The sequence below is a fragment of the Notolepis coatsorum genome (genome assembly GCF_963971535.1).
Source record: "Notolepis coatsorum genome assembly, chromosome: 12".
Taxonomy (NCBI): domain Eukaryota; kingdom Metazoa; phylum Chordata; class Actinopteri; order Aulopiformes; family Paralepididae; genus Notolepis; species Notolepis coatsorum.
Window position 1 is genome coordinate 42,635,427 of NC_140176.1, and position 19,763 is coordinate 42,655,189.

Consider the following 19,763-nt stretch of genomic DNA (forward strand, 5'->3'; position numbering starts at 1 on the left):
TTAGTGTTACAGCTCCTCACACTCCAGTTCTCAGGCTGCAGCTGGTTTGAAAGCGAAAGTAAACAGGCTTCTCTGCTGGCTGTGGCACCAGGGGAGTTGAACAGTTCTGGCTCTGCTAGTTTCTTTTCTATCTTTTGGCACTTTTTTGGTGTGCACCGTGACTCATGACTGGAGACTAGCTCTGCTAGCTGCGCTAGCACACATAGCCTACTGTGTACAGACGGTTTCAAACTGTATTTTACATTAGAAAGCAAACAAGAGAAAAATATATCTCAATTTGGTCAGTATTGTCATTTGGACAAGCAAAGCCATTACTTTAAGTTGCAGGCAAGAAAGACAAGTCTGTCTACTGTCTCTGGGTTTAACACACAAAAAGACTCGATTTTTTTTCGATCGTTATCATTATATCGCCCAGCCCTAACCACTTGAATGTGTAAACAGTACACCATGTCTCATGCCTCACCATAGTGTGAACAATATGTATATATATATACCATCTTATATATCTTTACATTGTAGTGATTGTACATTATTCACACAGAACTGTTGTTGGGAATATTGGTTCCCCCCGAACGATTTAGGGTGTGGCACTTCCTGCCACCGGCATTCATTCTAGCTTTCCAGTAACGTACTGTAGCTTGTGTTTGGTTTGTGCTGATGAATATTAAAGGAGTTACATTCAGCTTTGCAACACCGCCTCCGACTCCCGTCTCTCAGCACAACAACATATTGTTTTCAAAGGCATTTATTTTTTTTGGTCTCATCATGAGTGTTTTACAAAGGTGTGAGAGAGAGAGCGAGAGAGAGAGAGAGAGAGAGAGAGAGAGAGAGAGAGAGAGAGAGAGAGAGAGAGAGAGAGACAAACAGACACGATATAGACAGACAAATGATCAACCATATATCCTTTGCTATTTTAAGCTTATTCTGGAAGAAATTACTGTGAGTGTCAACCATCGGCGTATTTAGACCACTTTCACTGGGGCACAGCTGATCGATACTTGGGCACGTGCCCCAGTGAAAGTGGTCTAAATACGCCGATGGTTGACACTCACAGTAATTTCTTCCAGAATAAGCTTAAATTAATCAATGTCCCCAGAAAAATAATAATAATAATTTTTTTTTTCATTTTTTTTACTTCGCTTTGAAATATTATAGTAAAATATTTTGCATTGTCGCATTTATCTTGTTGAAATCCTCCAACAGGCTCTTTTTTGTAAGTTGACTGGTTTGCACACCCCTATGACAGCTAATACATGGTACATCCTATGGTGCTCAGCTGTCAGCAGTCAGCTGGCCTCCCGCGCCCTCGCGCAGTTCACAGGTAATCATCACACAGTGCTGCGGTTGCATTCTGTCATGATGGCAACCCCCGCTAAGAAAGTTAAAGCAAAGGAAATTCGGGCATTCCAGCCCTCGTGGACAGACTACTACAGGTTTGTGTGTCAGAAGGACCATGCTGTGTGTACTTATGTTTAGAAAATGTAGTTTGCCGAACGTCAGGTGTGAAACGCCATTTTGAGACGAAGCGTCAAAAAAGTCAAAGATCAGGCGGATCAGGCAGAATCTATTAAACATGCCGTGGCCAGGTATGGGAAGCAAGCCAGCACCCTCAAAGTGTTCACGACTGCTAAAAACCACGCAACTGAAGCAAGCTATCGCATTGCTCATTGCATTGCGAAATGTGGAAAGCCATTCACTGAGTATATCAAGGCTTTTCTCTGTAGCTCAGATGTTTTGTTTGAAGGCTTGCCAAACAAAGAGACAATCAAATCAAGGATAAAAGATATCCCCATGTCAGCTCGAAGTGTCGAGCGACGCATCAACAAAATGTCCTTAAATATCAGAGAACAGCAAACAGCTGGATTAAAAGATGCTCCGGTGTGCAGCTTAACCCTTTAATCGCCAAGGACGCCGTAACACGTCATTGCTCGCCATGCTTAATCTGCCAATGACGCCGTCACGTCGTAACACGTCATTGAGATCAATATTTCAAAAATCTGTGATGGCAATCATATTTCTCCCGCGGAGACTTGAGATCTACTGTTGATCTCCTCTCAACTCTCCAACGGTTCAAGAGCGCCATCTGGTGGCCGATCGGCGGATCGCCCAAACAGCAAACCGGAAAACGGAAACTGGTGCTCATCCAAATTCGGTCCGACCACTCGCTATAGCTCCCGGGACTCGAGCTCGACACAATGGATAGCGATCCGTTACCAATAACTCGATAAACAACATGATTTGGACGTATATACTATTATACAACCTGGAAATGGATCGCATATTTCAACATCCCATAATAGCAATCTTTTTGCTCCACGCTCATCGCCCAACGGCCCGAGGAGACTGGGGTAAGTTTCAGCGTTTATTATGACAGTGTTCGATACAAACTGCTCTGATGATCATATCACCCACACTACATGAATCATCTAACGTTGGCCACGGAATTATAAACGACCCCCCCCCCCCCATCCGGTCAACATCAGATGATGAGTAGTAACTTCTAGAAGCACGTCCATTTGAATTTTTTTATCTGGCGCTGATCGCTATCAAACTGTATTTGATCATCAATATAATGCATTTAGTAGGGCTGACCTTCGAATTTATTTTTGGCTTCGAATTAAAAAAAAAGTTATTAATTTTTAATTTTTTTTTATATCTTATGTTGTGGACGCGGGAAGGGGGAGTGCGGCAGGGGCTGCAGCACCCCCTGCTGGATGGGAGTGTAACTGCAACTGCAAGGTTGTTTTGGATTTTATTCCAAATTTGTAACCGAGGCTACTCATGTCACAGAGCGGAACGGCACTGCAGATTTACCCTACTCTTGGAATTCATTCAGATCGTCATAGGGGCGCTGTCTCGATAATGCAGTGTTATTAACAGCGTGTAGCCGACGCATGAACCGGTTGGGATTCGAATAGACGCGGCCTGGAAGTGTCAACGCGGAACTGGAAATCCGTTGGTAAAAAAAAATAGACACAACTATCCCAGCGCCCTGCCTGGGATAGTTAACTTTTGGGACGCTGAATTCGCAGTAAAGGAATATATGAACAAGCCAGCAGAACTATTCGAGCCCCCGGGAGGGTGATCGAAGACCTTTTGCATGTCGGCACTCGGCGATCATGTATGCGGGGAACGAATTGCAGAGGGAGGGCGCAACAGCCAGGTGGGGTAAGCTGGGCTGTGATGTGTGCATCAGAACGGTTACATTGTTTGTCTCGCACGCTCAGAGCGCGGAGTTGGGCAGCGGTTTTGATTGAAAAGTTTGATTGAAAAGTTTATTAACAGATTGCAGAATGGGTACAGTACAGTACAGCTCAATACATACAATTGTTAAGGGGATGCAGACCAGAGAAAGACTTTCGTCTTGTTTACATCAGGGTCCCCCATTTTCAATTCATCATAGTATCCTCTAGTGAACGAGTGTTGGTTATGACGTGACAGACAGTGGAGCTGTTTGCAGATAGCGAGCATTTTGACGTGTTGCGTGGTGGCGATGTCTCGCAGACAATACAACTACAAGTATAATTATATAATATATATATTAAAAAAAAAAAAAAAAAATTATCAAAAACGATCGATATCTCAGCACCCCCACTCCCTGCGGACTTCTCGCGTCCCCACTTGTACAGCACTTTGGTAAACTTAGTTGTTTTTAAATGTGCTCTATAAATAAAGTGGATTGGATTAATGAATTAAGTAGCCCCTTTCGTGACTGTGACGCAGCCAACACGGCTGTGTGATTTAATTCAAGGTGGATCGCTGTTGTCGTTTGAACAACTTCAGATTTCATGGGAACTACCAATCCCCCAAATCAAGAATGTTTAAGATGAATGAAGTAAGATTTTGATTATTTGAAATATGGCCTGTGTAGACTAAACTATGCACAGAATTATGTCAGTCTACAAGGTCCGGATTCTACATGGTCCGGCAATGTAGACCTTGTAGACTCCACTACAGATCAATTATCAGTGAATGTTCATGCATTTTTAAGAAGGGCTACTTCCACAAAAAAACAAAGAACTCACCAAAACATCTCAGTAGCACCTTATCTAAATGTTCTATTTCATATATGGAGATTCATATTTATTTATGTATTGCATGCATTTCTACATTTTATTTCCTATTTTGTTTATTCATCCTATAGTATCTTTCTTTCTTATGTGTGGAATTCTACAAGGCATTTACATTCACATTTACATTTAGTCATTTAGTCATCCAAAGCGACTTACAAGTTCTGTACGACAGGTCATCAGGAAGGATACAACTCTATCAGCTGAGTAACAATATTCATCAAAGTGTTGCGTGTTACAGTGTAGGTTAGTTTATTAGGACAAGTGCATGACAGTAAGGTTAGTTAGGGTTAGATTTTTTTTATTTAAATTTTTTTTAATTTTATTTCAGATAATGGTTGAAGAAGTGCATCTTTAGTCGACGGCGAAAGATTGGACGGGATTCGGCTGTCCTAACTGGGGTGGGGCAAGGACTGAGAATAGGCGTGTAGGTGGTATATGTGTTTGAGGATGATATCCTTCAAACAGGCAATAGTGATGATATAATTTGGGCAGTGCTGACTGAGCTGGGTTACTTTCCTCCAGTGTATTTGTCCCCCGGCCCCACCCAATGGCCCCATGCACGCACACACACACACACACACACACACACCGAAGTAAAAAAAATAATGAAAAAAAAGATTTAGATTTTTTTTTTTTTTTTTTTTAACTTCGGTTTTTTTTTTAATGTTCGAAGCTTGTGCCATAGAACGACGCTTCGAAGTATTTAAGACAGCCCTAGCATTTAGGGCTATAAATCACGTTCTGCAGAATGCTGCAGAAAACGATAAAAACATATTTATACTTTAGACCGTATTTTAGTATGAATATGTGAATGAAAAAGTAGAACGTTGCTACATCCTAAACGATAGATAATTGATGTTGAATGGGCCATAGTAATGTCAATTTAGCAATACAATTTAAAAAGTTATAGCCCTGCAAAGAAGGGGAACTTCTCCATAGACAAATAGAGCTGGCAGAGGATGGTATAAGGATGTACATAAGCATGGCAGAGAAAGGGTTAAAGGGACCAACTACTACCCCAGATAACGGAGCTCAGTAAAGCAAAACAGGGCCAGGGATCTCACTGACAGCGACATGCAGGTAGGCAGCTGTTTATTTTCATACAGATGGGGCTGCATGTTAACTTGAACGTCTTTCTCTCTCTCTCTCTCTCTCCCTCTCTCTCTCTCTCCCTCTCTCTCTCCTCTCTCTCTCTCTCTCCTCTCCTCTCCGGTCCTTTCCTCTCCCTCTCCTCTCCTCTCCTCTCTCTCTCTGGCCTTGCTCCGGTGGAGGGATTGGAGGAGGGTGTGCCATCATGTTAACGTTAGCCTCAGTTAAACCTTGCGACGACTGAGCTGTGTTCTGGTCATGTGACACTACACATATTTAATTGAGACCCTTTATTATTTCAATTTAGCTGGAAATACATTGATACATCATTCAGTAACATTTTCAGAGCCTTATAACAAAAACATTATTACGGTCACCATTGTGACAATAAACATAGTTTTATTAGGTTGAAATAATGTGGTTGTGTACTTATTTTTTCTGTTAACTTATTATGGATTGAAAACTGAAAACCAAACAAAATGTGCTATATATAGCCTACCGTCTGCATCGAATATGAAATAAAGGCATCTAAATGATACATTTTTTCTTTAAAAAAACAAGCTCAATCAAAAGATTCTACATGATTCCAAAATAGTGAAGAAAATGACTTTAGGAAGAACAACTAAAATACCGTCTAGAGTATAAATATGTTTTATCGTTTTCTGCAGTATTTCATAGAACGTGAGATATAGGCATAAATGCATATATTAGATTATCAAATGCAGTTTGATACCGATCCATGCTATATAAAAAATTTCAACTGTACATGGTCCTAAACGTCATGACTGATCATCTGCGGGTGAACGGAGGGGGGGGGTTGTTTATAATTCAATGACCGACGTTAAATGATTTATGTAGTATGGGTGATATATTGATCAGAGCAGTTTGTATCGAAAATGATCAAGAAAAACGCTGAAACTCACCCCAGTCTCCTTGTAGCGTTGGGCGATGAGAGTGGAGCAAACAGATCCCAATTATGGGATGTTGATCGATGCAATCCATTTCCGGTTTGTATATTACTAATACACACGTCCAAATCATGTTGATTATTGAGTTATGGCAAAGATCCATATCGACGGTGTCTGTATTGAGCCCCGGGACGATAAACGAGTGGCTGGACGAAAATAGGGGACGGACCGAGCTCCAATGGGCACTTCCGGTTTGGCATGAATGAATGAATGAATGACTTTATTTGACAATATAAAAATAAACATGTGACAGAAGAGCACAGTCAGGTTATACTGCCAAGGATAAAACACAAAAAAGCTCAGAGCTTATTTCCATTGTGGTCCTTGTAGGAGGGTGGGGGAGAGTGATGCAACTCGCCGATCGGCCACCAGGCCACCAACTCGCCGATCGGCCACCAGGTGGCGGTATTGAAGCGTTGCAGAGTTGTGATGGCTCAGACAGCATCAGCCAAGACTCCGTGGGTGAAATATGAATACCATGACGAAAATATGAAATATTGATCTCAAACACGGCTTACGCCGTGATTGGCAGACAACGCATGGCGGAGAAACCCGCCTTAACACGTGATTGGCGGAAAAAGGGTTAATATTTCCCGTTACAAACGTCTTTGAATACATTTTTTTTTTTATATAGTTGACCAATGAGGTCAACAGGCTACTACCGGCAATCCATGTCTGTAATAATAATAATAATAATAATAATAATAATAATAATAATAATAATAATAATAATAATAATAATAATAATAATAATAATAATAATAAAACAAGAATAAAACATTAAAAAATGTAATAAAAAAATAAAATAAAAAATGAATCTTAATTAATTTAATAATTAATTTAATTTAATTTAGGACCTGCTCCGAGGTCACCATTTGGCACACATGCGAACCATGCATACAATGCGTATCTGCGATTAACCCATCCCGTCGTCCTTCCCCCCCAAGGGCAGCCGGGAGCAGACAGGCGCCACGTGAGCCGCGCCAGGGGACCAATCCAAGTGCTCCTGTCCGTCTTCGTCAAGGACGCCACAGCGTTAGCGATCTTGTTGTTGTGCATGTTTTTCCATTGGGTTTATCTTATCGGGGGGGGAAACCCTTGCGAGCACGGGGAGAACATGCAAACTCCACACAGAAAGGCCTGGGAGATACCCCACCTGGGTAACTGGCATCATGGAAACCTGGTCCCCAAGCGGGATTCGAACCCTGGACCTTCTTGCTGTGAGGCGACAGTGTTAACCACTACACCACCGTGCCGCTAGGGGGGTTAATATTACATTTAGGGCTTCAGCCCCCCTAAAAAGGGTCTAGAACCGCCACTGTCTGCACGCACACACACATTGACTTTTGACACAGAAATACATGGTTGCATTTAGATTTGATTAGATTAAAATGTATTGTCATGTCATTATACAGCACAACGAAAATAAAGTTTGGCATCCAACCAGAGTCAATCAATCAATCAATAAATCAATCAATCAATCAATCAATCAATCAATCAATCAGAGTGCTAATGTGACAGTAAAGTTCAACAGCAGTATACAATGTACAGGTGATTAAACTGGGTAAAAAATATACAAATTAGTACTACCGAGTGTAGTGCTAATCAGATGTATAGAGTTCTATTATATAAATAGAGACAGTATGACTACTACTGGCCAGCAGTGTAACTAAGAGTAGGATATGTACAGATATAGTACAGTACAGGACAACACAGACAGGTGTTGAAGATAGGTATATGTGGTGTGAATAAATATATATATGGTACAGCATTATAGTACATGCTATCATACAGCACTAAGGGTTATGTGCAGGTGTATTTACCATCCGTATGATATGGCTATTTGCCCATAATGCGAGCCAGAACATAATCACAGGGTCTTCCTACACCGGTAGACGCGGAATTATTCTACACAATTTTGGAAATGACTAAAGAAACGACTGTCGTTATTGTTAGATTGTAGAGCCCTAGCCCTGCTATGTTGTTGTTCCCACCTTTGACAGGCAACTGCGAATGATCTGCCGCCATCTGCTATATTCGACAGTCCTGTATATAACATGTAATTTATGTAATTAGCTGAAAATGACAGTGAGATTTGCCTAGCCCTATAGTCTATTCCAAGTTACAGGACACAAAAAAGCCATGAAGTTTACCCATAGATAGATTTACCAACAGGCAAATTAAATCCGACAAGCAAATTATGTGTTGTGGGGCCCCAGCCTATCGTACATAGGCCCCCACCAATGCAAAAATAAGAAGAAAAAAAGAAAGGAAATAAATAAGTAAACGTGTACGCCATCTCAGCACATAGCTACTAGATCATCTAGAACTCTTAAATTGTCTTCATTTGTTATTTTTAGGCTAGTATTAAAACATATAAAATAGAACCATATATTTTTTTATTATTGTTTTGTATTACCATATATTACTTTATTTCTAAACGGACTGCATTTATATAGTGCTTTTATCCAAAGCGGTTTACAACGTTTGCCTCACATTCACCCATTCACTTGCACACGCCTACAGTAAGTTATGAAGTTGCATCAGGAGCAGTTATGGGTTAAGTGTCTTGCTCAAGGACACTTGGCGGGAGACGGCAGAATCGAACCAGGAAACCTTATTACCAGACGACCACCTCGCTACACCTACCTTTTCACTGTCGTCCCCACGCGCCATTTCTACATAGAAGTGGATGGGATGGTCGGGGCGTTGTGTGTGTGAGAAGGGGAGGTGGGCCCCCAATCCAATTGACCTTTCGAAAGGTCAATTCTCGCTTAAAAGCCTCCCAAAAGTCAAATGCCCCTTTTAGACAGATATCACGCAATGTTGCTGCATGAATGAAGAATAACTTTCATTCTTCCGGCGTTGCTGCCGAGCCTATATGTAAAATGAAAACCAGTGAACTAATAACCACCAATACATATATATAGAGGTCTATTATAATTTTTTAATTGGCTTGCATCTATGGCACCTTATGGCTATATGGCTTGCATCGATTCCGACTGGAAGGAAAGGACGTTCTTGCAGTTGGCCTACTAAATGCCGCCCAGAGTGTCTGCCAGAGGTACCATTGGAAATGATAGATATCTATTAATTATATAGGACATCATGGCGGTCAATATTCAATTAGACCCACTGAGCGGGGCTCAAAGAAAAGATTATGACAGGAATGCGATGTGAAACAGTCACCATAGATACAGACCACAGAGACAGTGTCTTCCTTTTAGAGTAGACCAATAAACAACGAAACCAACTATGTCAAATTTAATCTGTGGCAACCGATAGGTCCGCGTCTGCACTCTGCAGTCACCGCTATAGACGGTTATACACCGACATTCCGCTAAGTGTGATTGGGTTATTTTATGTAAGGAATGAGCTGTTGAAATCTATATGGAAAGTATAGGATATTATGGGCTGCTGACCTGCTGTGCTGATAACGTAGTCTGGGTAAATGAAGAAGTGAGATACTCTGGGAGACACTCCCTCAAGTCCAGACAGGCAGAGCTGTGCTCAGGACTCATGACGCAACACTGACCCGTGGGACACGATACGTATACGATGAAGGCATCATGAGAACATCGAATAAGTATTTAGTTTGTATATTGTATAGTGTTTGGCTTTTATTCGTTTTACTGTATGAATCACAATCTCAGGGGGCTCGTACAGAACCAAGCATTTCACTGTAATTTACATTATACTGTATGTGACAAATAAAACACAACTTGAACTTGAAGTACATCAGGCTACATTCACCGCAGTTTTAACAAACAAACACACACATCTTACTACTCTATTCTGACCGATTTCCTGTAGCAGGCTAAATCCCAGGCGCAGGTAGATGTAGGTTAAATGACCCCCTCAGTCTCACGCCTGTTGTTTACATGAACCAATTCGAACTGCAATTCGAAACTGGCCCCTGTAAATGTCCTAACTCAACCCCCCTCCAATGTAAATGTCCTAACCCAATAATACACGAGACCCTCTTCTTGGGACCAAGTAAGGTTTCGTCGATAATCCAATGTAGTTACCCCCCCCCCCCCCATCCAATGTAGTTTCTTCGTCAAATGTATATACTCTTTTTGCATCACAAACAGTACTGTATTTGTAAATCTGGTATGTCATAAATGTATAGATGTAGCAGTACTGTCTATCTGTGTCATATGTTATGATGAATTGAAAATGGGGGACCCTGATGTAAACAAGACGAAGTCTTTCTCTGGTCTGCATTCCCTTAACAATTGTGTGTATTGAGCTGTACTGTATTGTACCCATTCTGCAATCTGTTAATAACATTTTCAATCAATCAATCAAAACCACACTGACCTCCAAATCCTCATCGAATTTCCCCCAACAAAGTACCTCAAGTCGACCACTAGATGCCACTCGTGTAAAATAAAACAACCAGTTAAAGTGCAGCAGCAGTAGTAGTAGTGCAGCCATGAATGACAGAAGTCTTATTTGGCACGTCTCATGATTTATTACAGTGCACGCATCTCTTCACTAAGCAAAGGGCCAGGATTAACTTGACAACTATACGTCTTGTGTGATGCTGGCACAGGAGGTTATATTTACAGCTCAATTCCCAAACACAGGGAATAGCAGTCTTAGTGTTTTGGAAAGTAACATCCCTCTCAAGTGAATGTTTTGTTCTTCTCGTAGACAAAATAAGCCTGAAGGACTCAGTTAAGCCCTTGGAAAGGCCTATGAGCGAGCTTAAGTAGGCTATATCACACACAGAGAATGATTCATAACCGGCTGCATTAACTTTGTCACTTATAATCCATCACAAGGTAATAGGCTTGAATAAATCTCTTAGTAATTGAGATGAATCCCTCATTTCAACGACAAGTCTGGTTTTTAAGACCCAATTACCACTCTCTCTCTTTGTCAGAGTTCCCTCGGCCCATCGTCGGATGTGAGGGTTTTGGAGTTTGGAATGGGGGCGAGGGGGGGCAGTAGTTGGCTCTCCCACAGGGGAGGAATAGATGGGAGGGATGGAAATGGTCCAGGAGGAGGATTAAAAAAAATTATAATAATTTCCTGCACTGCATCAAAGGGTGGTCAGATTTATGACTAACGCATACAATGTTAATTTGTGCCCGCCCGATAATGCTGCTGTAGGCCAGAACAGTCCTGCTCAGTGTTTCTTAACTGGATGTTTCTTTAATTATATGTCAGAGGCCATAAAACTCAGGAGATTTTCCCCACAAAGCACTGTTTTATGTAGGTCATTACCGTAAATTACAGGCAACAAGAAAAATAGACTTACGGCTCTTAAAATGCAAAATAACATTTTTCTTTTCTTTTTATTCATTTCCAGATATTCTTTTTTATTTTTTTCTCTCCTTCTTCTTCACTTGTTTTGTTACACCGATCTTTCACAAGCCTTATCAACTCGACACAGCCGTTGCTCAACCAGAGCAAACTGTACTGCAGGGCACTGACTAGAGAATAGATTGTTCACTTTAGCAAGTTGTGTGAAAACAGGAGGCCTTCGTTTGTCACAGAAAAAAAAAAAAAACATAGAGAAAAAGCAACCTGTACAAATATTGAATAAATGAATCATACAAGAGTAGTTGTAAACATATACATATTCACAAATCCATAACCATATAATCAATAGCACTTTCCCCCTCCCCCCACCCCTTCCAGCACGACAGTATAGTCAAGTCTGGTTACCTAGGAATATCCACAGATGTAGCCAGCCAAGAGCTTTCGCATATTTATGGTATGAGTGTATTACTAGTAATAATGATGATAATCTTTATTAAATCACATGACCTCTGCCTGAAAAGTACACGGTGGCTGTACACAAGCAGCATCTCCGCCGTCCACAGCCCTTGAGACCGCCACCAGGTGGCGCCAGAGTCCCGCCATCTCCGCCTCCCTCTGGTATGTTCTCGACGTGACGCCACGAAAACCGCTTTAAAATCTTTGGTGAAAAAAAAGACTGTTGTCGCTATTTATCGTGGGATTACAGAAAGGTAGCGGATTGTGTTACTGTTGGAAACTTGCGTGGGTCACTTATTTTCTATTTGTTTTGTTTTTGTTGCACATGACAAGTAAAAAACAAAAAGAAAAGAAAAAAAAAGAATCAAAAACACAGCCGCGAGATTCAACCCGCCGCTGTTCGGGTTCAGTCTTTTATCAATTGAATACATGTTTAAATTGTTTTAAAAGCCATAAGAAATAAAAACTCTTGACGTCCCGACCCCTTAACATCCTCGCTTCCCGGTCTGTGGGTGAACCTGTCCGTCATTCTCGTTCTCGCGCACAGTGAATCAGGCTGTCAGTCAGTGCATCGTTGGTCGTCCTCTTCCTGTCTTTTGACCAGTCCCCTCTCCTCCAGGCCACTCTGTGGCATTGAGTCTATGGATGCAGGGACAGTGGGCCCCCTCCTCCCTCCCCTCCTCCTCCTCCTCCTCCTCCCCTCCTCCTCAGCTGAGCTCGAAGCCTGCGGAGGACTCGACGGCGTACAGCAGCTTGTTCCTCATCAGGTGCTGGTCGCAGAACTCGGGGAGCTTGAGCAGGTTCATGCAGGTGCTGGCGGTGGGTAAGCGCTCGAGGTCGTTGCCCCCGTTGTGGATGCAGAAAGCGGGGTACAGCTCCTAGACCACACAAACACACAGCAGTTGGCGTTAAAGTAGTGATGGGTGACGTGAAACATATCACAATAATTATTCGAACATTTTCCAGGTTGTTGATACAGTACACTGTATATCACAATATCTGGTCACGTATGGAAAATCACTAGGTAGTAGGTACATAATCCAATCACTGTTCATCACATTGAACTGCATGATGGTAATGTAACATGTGATATCAAACCAAAGCCCTGTTATTTTCAAATTTCAAAGTTTAGAATTTTTTATTAATATAATAACTTTACTTTATATAATGTAGTTATCATTCATGTAGATTACATAATTCTGCGCAACAATATCGTAATTTCAACCCGACATAATCCTGATATGATGAAAAATAAATATATTGAATATTGAATTACGGTATCACCCTATGTTAAAGGTAATCCACAACATTTATTTTATTTATTTTTATTTCTATTTATTTTTGGGCTTTTTTCTGTATTTTCCACCCATCCCAATTTAGTCATTATGCCAATTCCCTTCCTGGTCGTTGCTCGCATTGCCCCACTGTCGGCCTGGGGAGGGTGTAGAACTACCACATGCCTCCTCCGATACATGTGGAGTCGCCAGCCGCTTCTTTTCACCTGACAGCGAGGAGTTTCACTGGGAGAACGTAACACGTGCTGAGGTTCACGCTATTTCCCCCAGATCCCCTCCCTGCTGAACAGGCACCCCGACCGACCAGTAGGAGTCGCAGTTTACAACGACCAGGGCACATAACCCTTCGGCTTCCCACCCGCTAACACTGCCAATTGTGTTAGTAGGGACGACTGACCAAGCCGGAGCGGAGGTACCGTACCACTGACAGTTGGATTCGATCCCAGAGTATCTGCGGTGGTAGGCGAGTGCTTAGTCCACTGCGCTACCCAGCCACCCCCACAACATTTAATGAGCACTACTTATTTGTTGGAAGCAGGAAGTATTATCCCTTATATATCCATACATATCCCTACTCTTACTAGTTACGCTGCTGGCTAGTAAGACTACTACCATACTGTCTTTATACCGGTAAACAGGGAGCGAAATTAACTTTTTGACTCACCGGCCAGTGGCGGGTAGATGGGAAGAGTCTACCCGCCAAGCATATTTCTTACCTGCCAAAAAATTTTTGATTAAAAAATATATATATATATATATTTTATATAATTTTTTTTTAAATAAAATATATATTATATAATCATACTTGTAGTTGTATTATTTGCGAGACATCGCCACCACGCAATAAGTCAAAATGCTTGCTATCTGCAAACAGCTCCACTGTCTGTGTGTATACTTGAGTAGCCTCCAGCTCCAGCAAGGATTCTCCGGCCCTGCAGCTAGACCCTATATTCAGCTAGACCCTACATTCAGCATGCAAGGATTCTCCGGCGATGCAGCTGGACCCTATTTAGAACGTTACGGTTCTTTTGTCAAATCACATTCAGCATGCCCTCAGCTAGAATACGCATTCAATCAATGTTATAAGACATTGATATCAGGAGCTATCTGTAGCTACTGCTAGCCCGGTAGATAACGTTAAGACAATTTAGTTTACTGGGACAGATGGATCATCTAACGTGAGCTAGCTAAGCTAGCTAACGAGGGAACGGAGGTATTATGCACTCGAGTAGACTATTGCTGGAGCATTTGTTGATATCAGCAGCTATCAGTAGCTAGCCAGCTAGATACCGTTAGACAATGCCTCGTCATGTATTAAACTAAAAGTGAATAGTTGACTGGGTCGCGTGTTGCTTTTTAACAGCGGAGCAGTGCAAGAATGTGACAATTTGACCATGTGACCGCGGCAACGCGGGAGAGCGGCAGTGCGGAAATAGGCTGTCTCTAAGACAAACTCTAACCTTAACCAGCTCCTTAACAGCGCCTAAACTTAACCGTTCTAACCTTAACCAACTCCGAAACAATGCCTAACCTTAACCTTAACCATGCCTAACCTTAACCTTAACCATAGAAAGAATATTGCCATTCTCTAAGACAAACTCTAACCTTAACCAGCTCCTTAACAGCGCCTAAACTTAACCGTTCTAACCTTAACCAACTCCGAAACAATGCCTAACCTTAACCTTAACCATGCCTAACCTTAACCGGCAAAAGAATACACATTAAAAAAAAAAATCACGTTAAAAAAAAAATATCATGGGATTCGAACTCGTCAACAACGGACCGCAGGACCGCTGCGCTGCCAGGTGAGCTGAGCGCCGAATGAAAATCATGGCGGATTAGGGCGGTTACATAATTCCGCAAGCTCTGCCGCTCCGCTCTGCGGTTGCCGCGCCTGCCGCGGGGCGTGTCGCAGCCAATCAGGGAATACGCGGAAGCAACGGCAGCACTGCTCCGCTGTTATTAAGCAATAGGCGACTGGGTCATTGTTTAAACAGTAACGTTAGTTCATGGAGGTCCGATATAGACATTTGCTTTTTTTTCTCATGAAACCAGTCACGTCACTCTACTGTGATTGGACCGTTGACTTGAGTGCAATGTGGGACTTGTAGTTTTTTAACGATCTCGCGGCGGAGAAAAAAAAGACGAGCAGCTATAATCTGTACTCGCACACGAGTATCGTTATGAATATGAACTACACGTCTACACGCCACACGGCGGGCAGCCCTCTAAGTGTCATGCGCCAAAGGTAAAAACAGACCGCCCCTGGCGGGCGGCGGGCTTTAGTTTCGGTCCCTGCCGGTAAACCACTGTACATATTCATATTACAACTCTGTACATACATCTGATTAGCAGTAGCACTATTACTCAGTAGTACTAATTTATATATTTTATACCAAGTTGAATCACCTGTACATTGTATAAATATTACTATTGCACTTTACTGTTACATTTGCACTCTGCTTGGATGCCAAACTTATTTTCATTGTACTGTAGTTGTGCTGCATCCGTCGAGTGTACATACAGAAATAAGACAATCATATTAAACAATAAGACAACAAGACGAGGCAAAAAGCAAAGGATATCAAATAAATTAAAACACGTACAACTTTTGATTGACAAAGGTTGGAGATCAAGGTATTAAACTGTGCAACAGAGGGGAGAATCTCAAGCTTTAAGGACTGTTTGAGTTCATTCCATGAGCTAGAGGGGCATCATAGCAAAATGCAGATTTACCCTGTTCAGGTTAAAGCCAGACAGCTTTAACTGTTACACAACACTAAAATCTATAGAAGGGACTTCAATATTTAAGGTCTTTACACATAATTTTCCAGAGACACGAAGTGCGTTCGCATCGACTTCCACAAGGATCGCTAACAAAAACTAATATGTCCTGCTGCTTCTTCACTGAAAATCAGGCCACCTTCTTGAAATGGGGGGGCATCCCTTTAACCCCCCCCACACACACACACACACACAGGGGCCTCAATGAGCACATGAAGGGTGTCCACTATAGAGAGACAGACTGAAGATAGAGATATAAACTGGGGCGGTGTCACGTAAGGGCGCTCAAAGGCGTACAAAACAAACGAGACGTGAATCACACCATGTCACAGATAATAATCACGATATCCTAATTCCGATTAAGCGATAAATGTGGAGCTCCGTAAAGGGAATGAATGTAGAAAGAATGACATTAAGCGCTAAGCTAATACCACTCCTGGGGTATAAACATAGGGAAGCAGCTCAGCGTTTGAAAGATACAGAGTGCGACGCCGGCCCACAGGTTGACCCCCCGGATGAGCTGCTGAGGGAACTCTCATTTCATGTCGTCTATCTGGCGTTTCTCAAACGGAGCCTCTCTCGTGATGAGGCCAGCTCATCTCCAGCCCGTGACACAGAGCGTTTCAATCACAGCCGAGGCCAGCCAATCAGCCCCGCTACCCCCGATCTCAGCCTATTAAAAGTTAGTGTGTGTGTGTGTGTGTGTGTGGAGGTTCAACAGCCATACTCGCCCGCTTAAATTGCTCTTGAGGGGCTCCGCCGTAACGACCCCATTTTTCTGACAATCACCGTATTAAACTATCGTTGCTTATTGAGAAAGTGTCATTACGGGAGAGATCATTTTGAGGAGGGGAGGGGAAGAAAAAGTGGGGTTTCCATCACTTTTTTTTTTTTTTTAAATGGCTTCTACTGACAGAGCTATTTCTCCACTAATGAATCCTGGGCCGTTTCACGGCAGCTAATTAAGGCTGAGCTGGCGCGAGCAGAGGGCCAGGTCAGGCCCCCCCCCCCCCCAGGAAGGAGAAGGAGAGCTAGAGAGAGAGGGAGGGGGGTACGGCATCCACATGCTACACCGACGTCAAATTCATTAAACGATGGTGGGGGTGCCAAGCAACTCAACCCTCCAGAGGAACCGGCAGAGGAAGATTTCTGTTATTTTTTAAGGCAAGTTTGGTCCCCTCCCTGGACTGCAGGGAGAGCAATTACGTTTTCTCAACTAATGACAGTAATAAAGGCCCATAAAACCAATCATATGACGATTACAGCTCCTGGTTATACTAAGTAAGGCACATAAAACTCCTAATGGCTCCCGGCAACACTTTCTGCCTTTTCCCCTCCTTTTCAAGCGGCCTAAGTGTCCCACAAATCACTCCGGTGGGTGAGAGCGGAATGGCTTCCTATTAGGGAATCGTTTTAGAAATAACAGGTTAGCAATGATTCAGCGGCGTCCGAGGTGAGGTTCAGGAGGCGGAGGAGCGGCCTGACTTTCTTCTCTCTCTATCTCCATCGTCTATCGTTTCAACAGGAAGTGACCCCCCCCAGTCCCCGCCTCCGTCCCCCTGCTCGCCATGTCAAACGGAAGGCAAAAGTTCAAGAGTTCAGCTTGCAGAGGGCCCTCGAGAAAAACGGCAATATTTATCTAGTCTAGGGAGTTGGACCGAGCCCCCCCCCCCCCCACACACAGAGCATGTAGAATGTACAGGAGGCGGTTGTGAACTACAGTACAGCAGGGATAGGGAGATAAGCCTTCGTCACACTAACCCGGCATCACTGACCCGGCCTTATCGTCAGCTAATTTGAGAATGATCATCTGAGGGCTGTTATCAGCCCAGGTGTTTTCATTACATGCCCATTAAGGGCCGATTCCTTGGTAAACTTCTTGACGATAGCGTCGGCTACCGCCTATGTACACAGTCTGTGAGGGCCAGACGGCGGGGGAGAAAAAATTACGAGGGAACGGAGGTGGGGAGGGAGGGAGGGAGGGAGGGAGGGAGGGAGGGAGGGAGGGAGGGAGGGAGGGAGGGAGGGACGTCACAAGCTGAACCCTCGGTCAACCCTCACCTTGAAGCCCAGCAGGGGAGGTCTAGAGCAGCTGGTGACGAACTTCAGCAGCATGCGCTTCTCGTCGTCCGTGAAGCTGTCCACCACCTCCCAGAAGATCACGATGACGGGGTGAGTGGCCGAGTAGCCGCCTGAGAGGGGGAGGTGGGGACAGAGGGAACCGTTTCAAATACTTTATCATGTGGTCATTTTTCTGTGATTTTCACGCTCTAGTGGTTCAAATCTTCACCTTGCTGCACACTCCCCGCACTCAATGGGGTTGTTGTTAAGTTGTGACGTATCAACCGTCCAACAAAAAAAATACGTCAGACTTCGGGCGCCAGGGTGGCGCACCACGTAACGCACTGCAATGCTACGCGGCCGTCCCGGGTTCGACTCCCGGATCCCGCGACCTTTACCGCATGTCTCCCCCCCCATATCTTCCTCTCTGCCGGTCCTGTCCAATATGAAAAAGCTTAAAAAATGCGAACAAATCAATCTTAAAAACAAAAATACGTCAGACTTAACACCCGAATTGGTGATGTCACAGTACCTCTTGGGAGGTACTATCTAAGTCTGTCCAGGGACGGAAAAAGGAGGTACTCTGACATCACTAGTGCAGCTAAATTACTCTTTAATTAAGCTTTTACTCGTTCTAAAGACTATTTCTCTCACTTCTTCCACTTCAATGTTAAAGGTACACTACGCAGTTTGGGGAGAGACATTTGTAGAGCCGGTAGTTAGTTTACAAACCATATTTACTGCTATACATGTAATTCTTAAAAATATTTTACCATAATGTCAACCTAAAAACACAAAATCATTTTGAGGCACTCTGAACCAAACATACGCTAGAAGACACTCCTTTGAATAGGAAATTCATGTTTGTAAACAAAACCTTGGGCCCTGCCATCGTAAATCACAGCGACACACTGTTCAAGGAGCTTTCTAGCTTCAATGAGTGTTTCAGGGACCCAGTTTGTTTATTCAGTTATGGAAATTAAAATGTGGACCTTTAACACATTTTACTCTCAAACATGAATATAAATTGCTTGTTTACCATGAAAATAAAAATAATAAGAGGCTGTGCACGGAATGTTTGTGTGGTTCTCCTTCTTGCAACATGTCTGCCTGTACCATAGCAACCATTGTTTTGTACATATGATGGCAATGGAAGAGACAATGGTTGCTATGTGTAAAACAACGGTTGCTAAGTGCTGATATGAGTATATGAGTATATCAACAAAAACATGATAATTTGGTGTCTTATTACTGGATCTGGTAAATATGTCACAGCAGAACAGTAACATCATGCTTTTCCAGCATTTTACTTGCTCTATCACTGCACAAGAAAGTATTTTGAAACTGGTTACAAGCAGCCATGCTGGAAGAAAGAGAAGTAGACAAACATTCTGTGCAGGGCCTCGATCAAATGAATGCTCCGCTCACCCACTATGTAATGTTTAGTGGGTGAGTGACTTCAGTAAACTACTCTGATAGGGTTTTCCAAAAGTCACAGACATAATGTGTCACAGCAGCCGGGGGTGGGGGAGGGTTTCTAACGTCATCTCCTACCTGAATAGTTTGTGAACTTCTTCAGGTCGTCGAGGCAGATTGGCACGTGAGCGCCGGATATCAGCACCTACGGTGAAACAAAAAAGTGGTCAAATGGTCCGGCTCCGGTCATTGTGAGCTAGCAGGAATCATGTTGATGTATTATTAGATTAAAATGCATCGTCATTATTAGGGGTGTAACGGTACACAGAAGCCACGGTTCGGTACGT

At 43.0% G+C, this 19,763-nt stretch overlaps 1 protein-coding gene across 1 annotated transcript in view; it reads right to left on the reverse strand.

The window, feature by feature from the left end:
- Positions 1-12,567: 12,567 nt before the first annotated feature.
- The window catches only part of ube3c (ubiquitin protein ligase E3C), a gene marked incomplete at its 3' end in the record, with an annotated part of 124,468 nt that continues 117,272 nt past the window's right edge, over positions 12,568-19,763 (reverse strand). Inside the window, exons 22-24 of the mRNA XM_084325633.1 lie at positions 19,555-19,621; positions 18,001-18,131; positions 12,568-12,738 (exon numbers count right to left, since the gene is read on the reverse strand). Coding sequence (XP_084181759.1) covers positions 12,568-12,738; positions 18,001-18,131; positions 19,555-19,621 — 369 coding nt within the window. The remainder of the gene's footprint in view (positions 12,739-18,000; positions 18,132-19,554; positions 19,622-19,763) is intronic.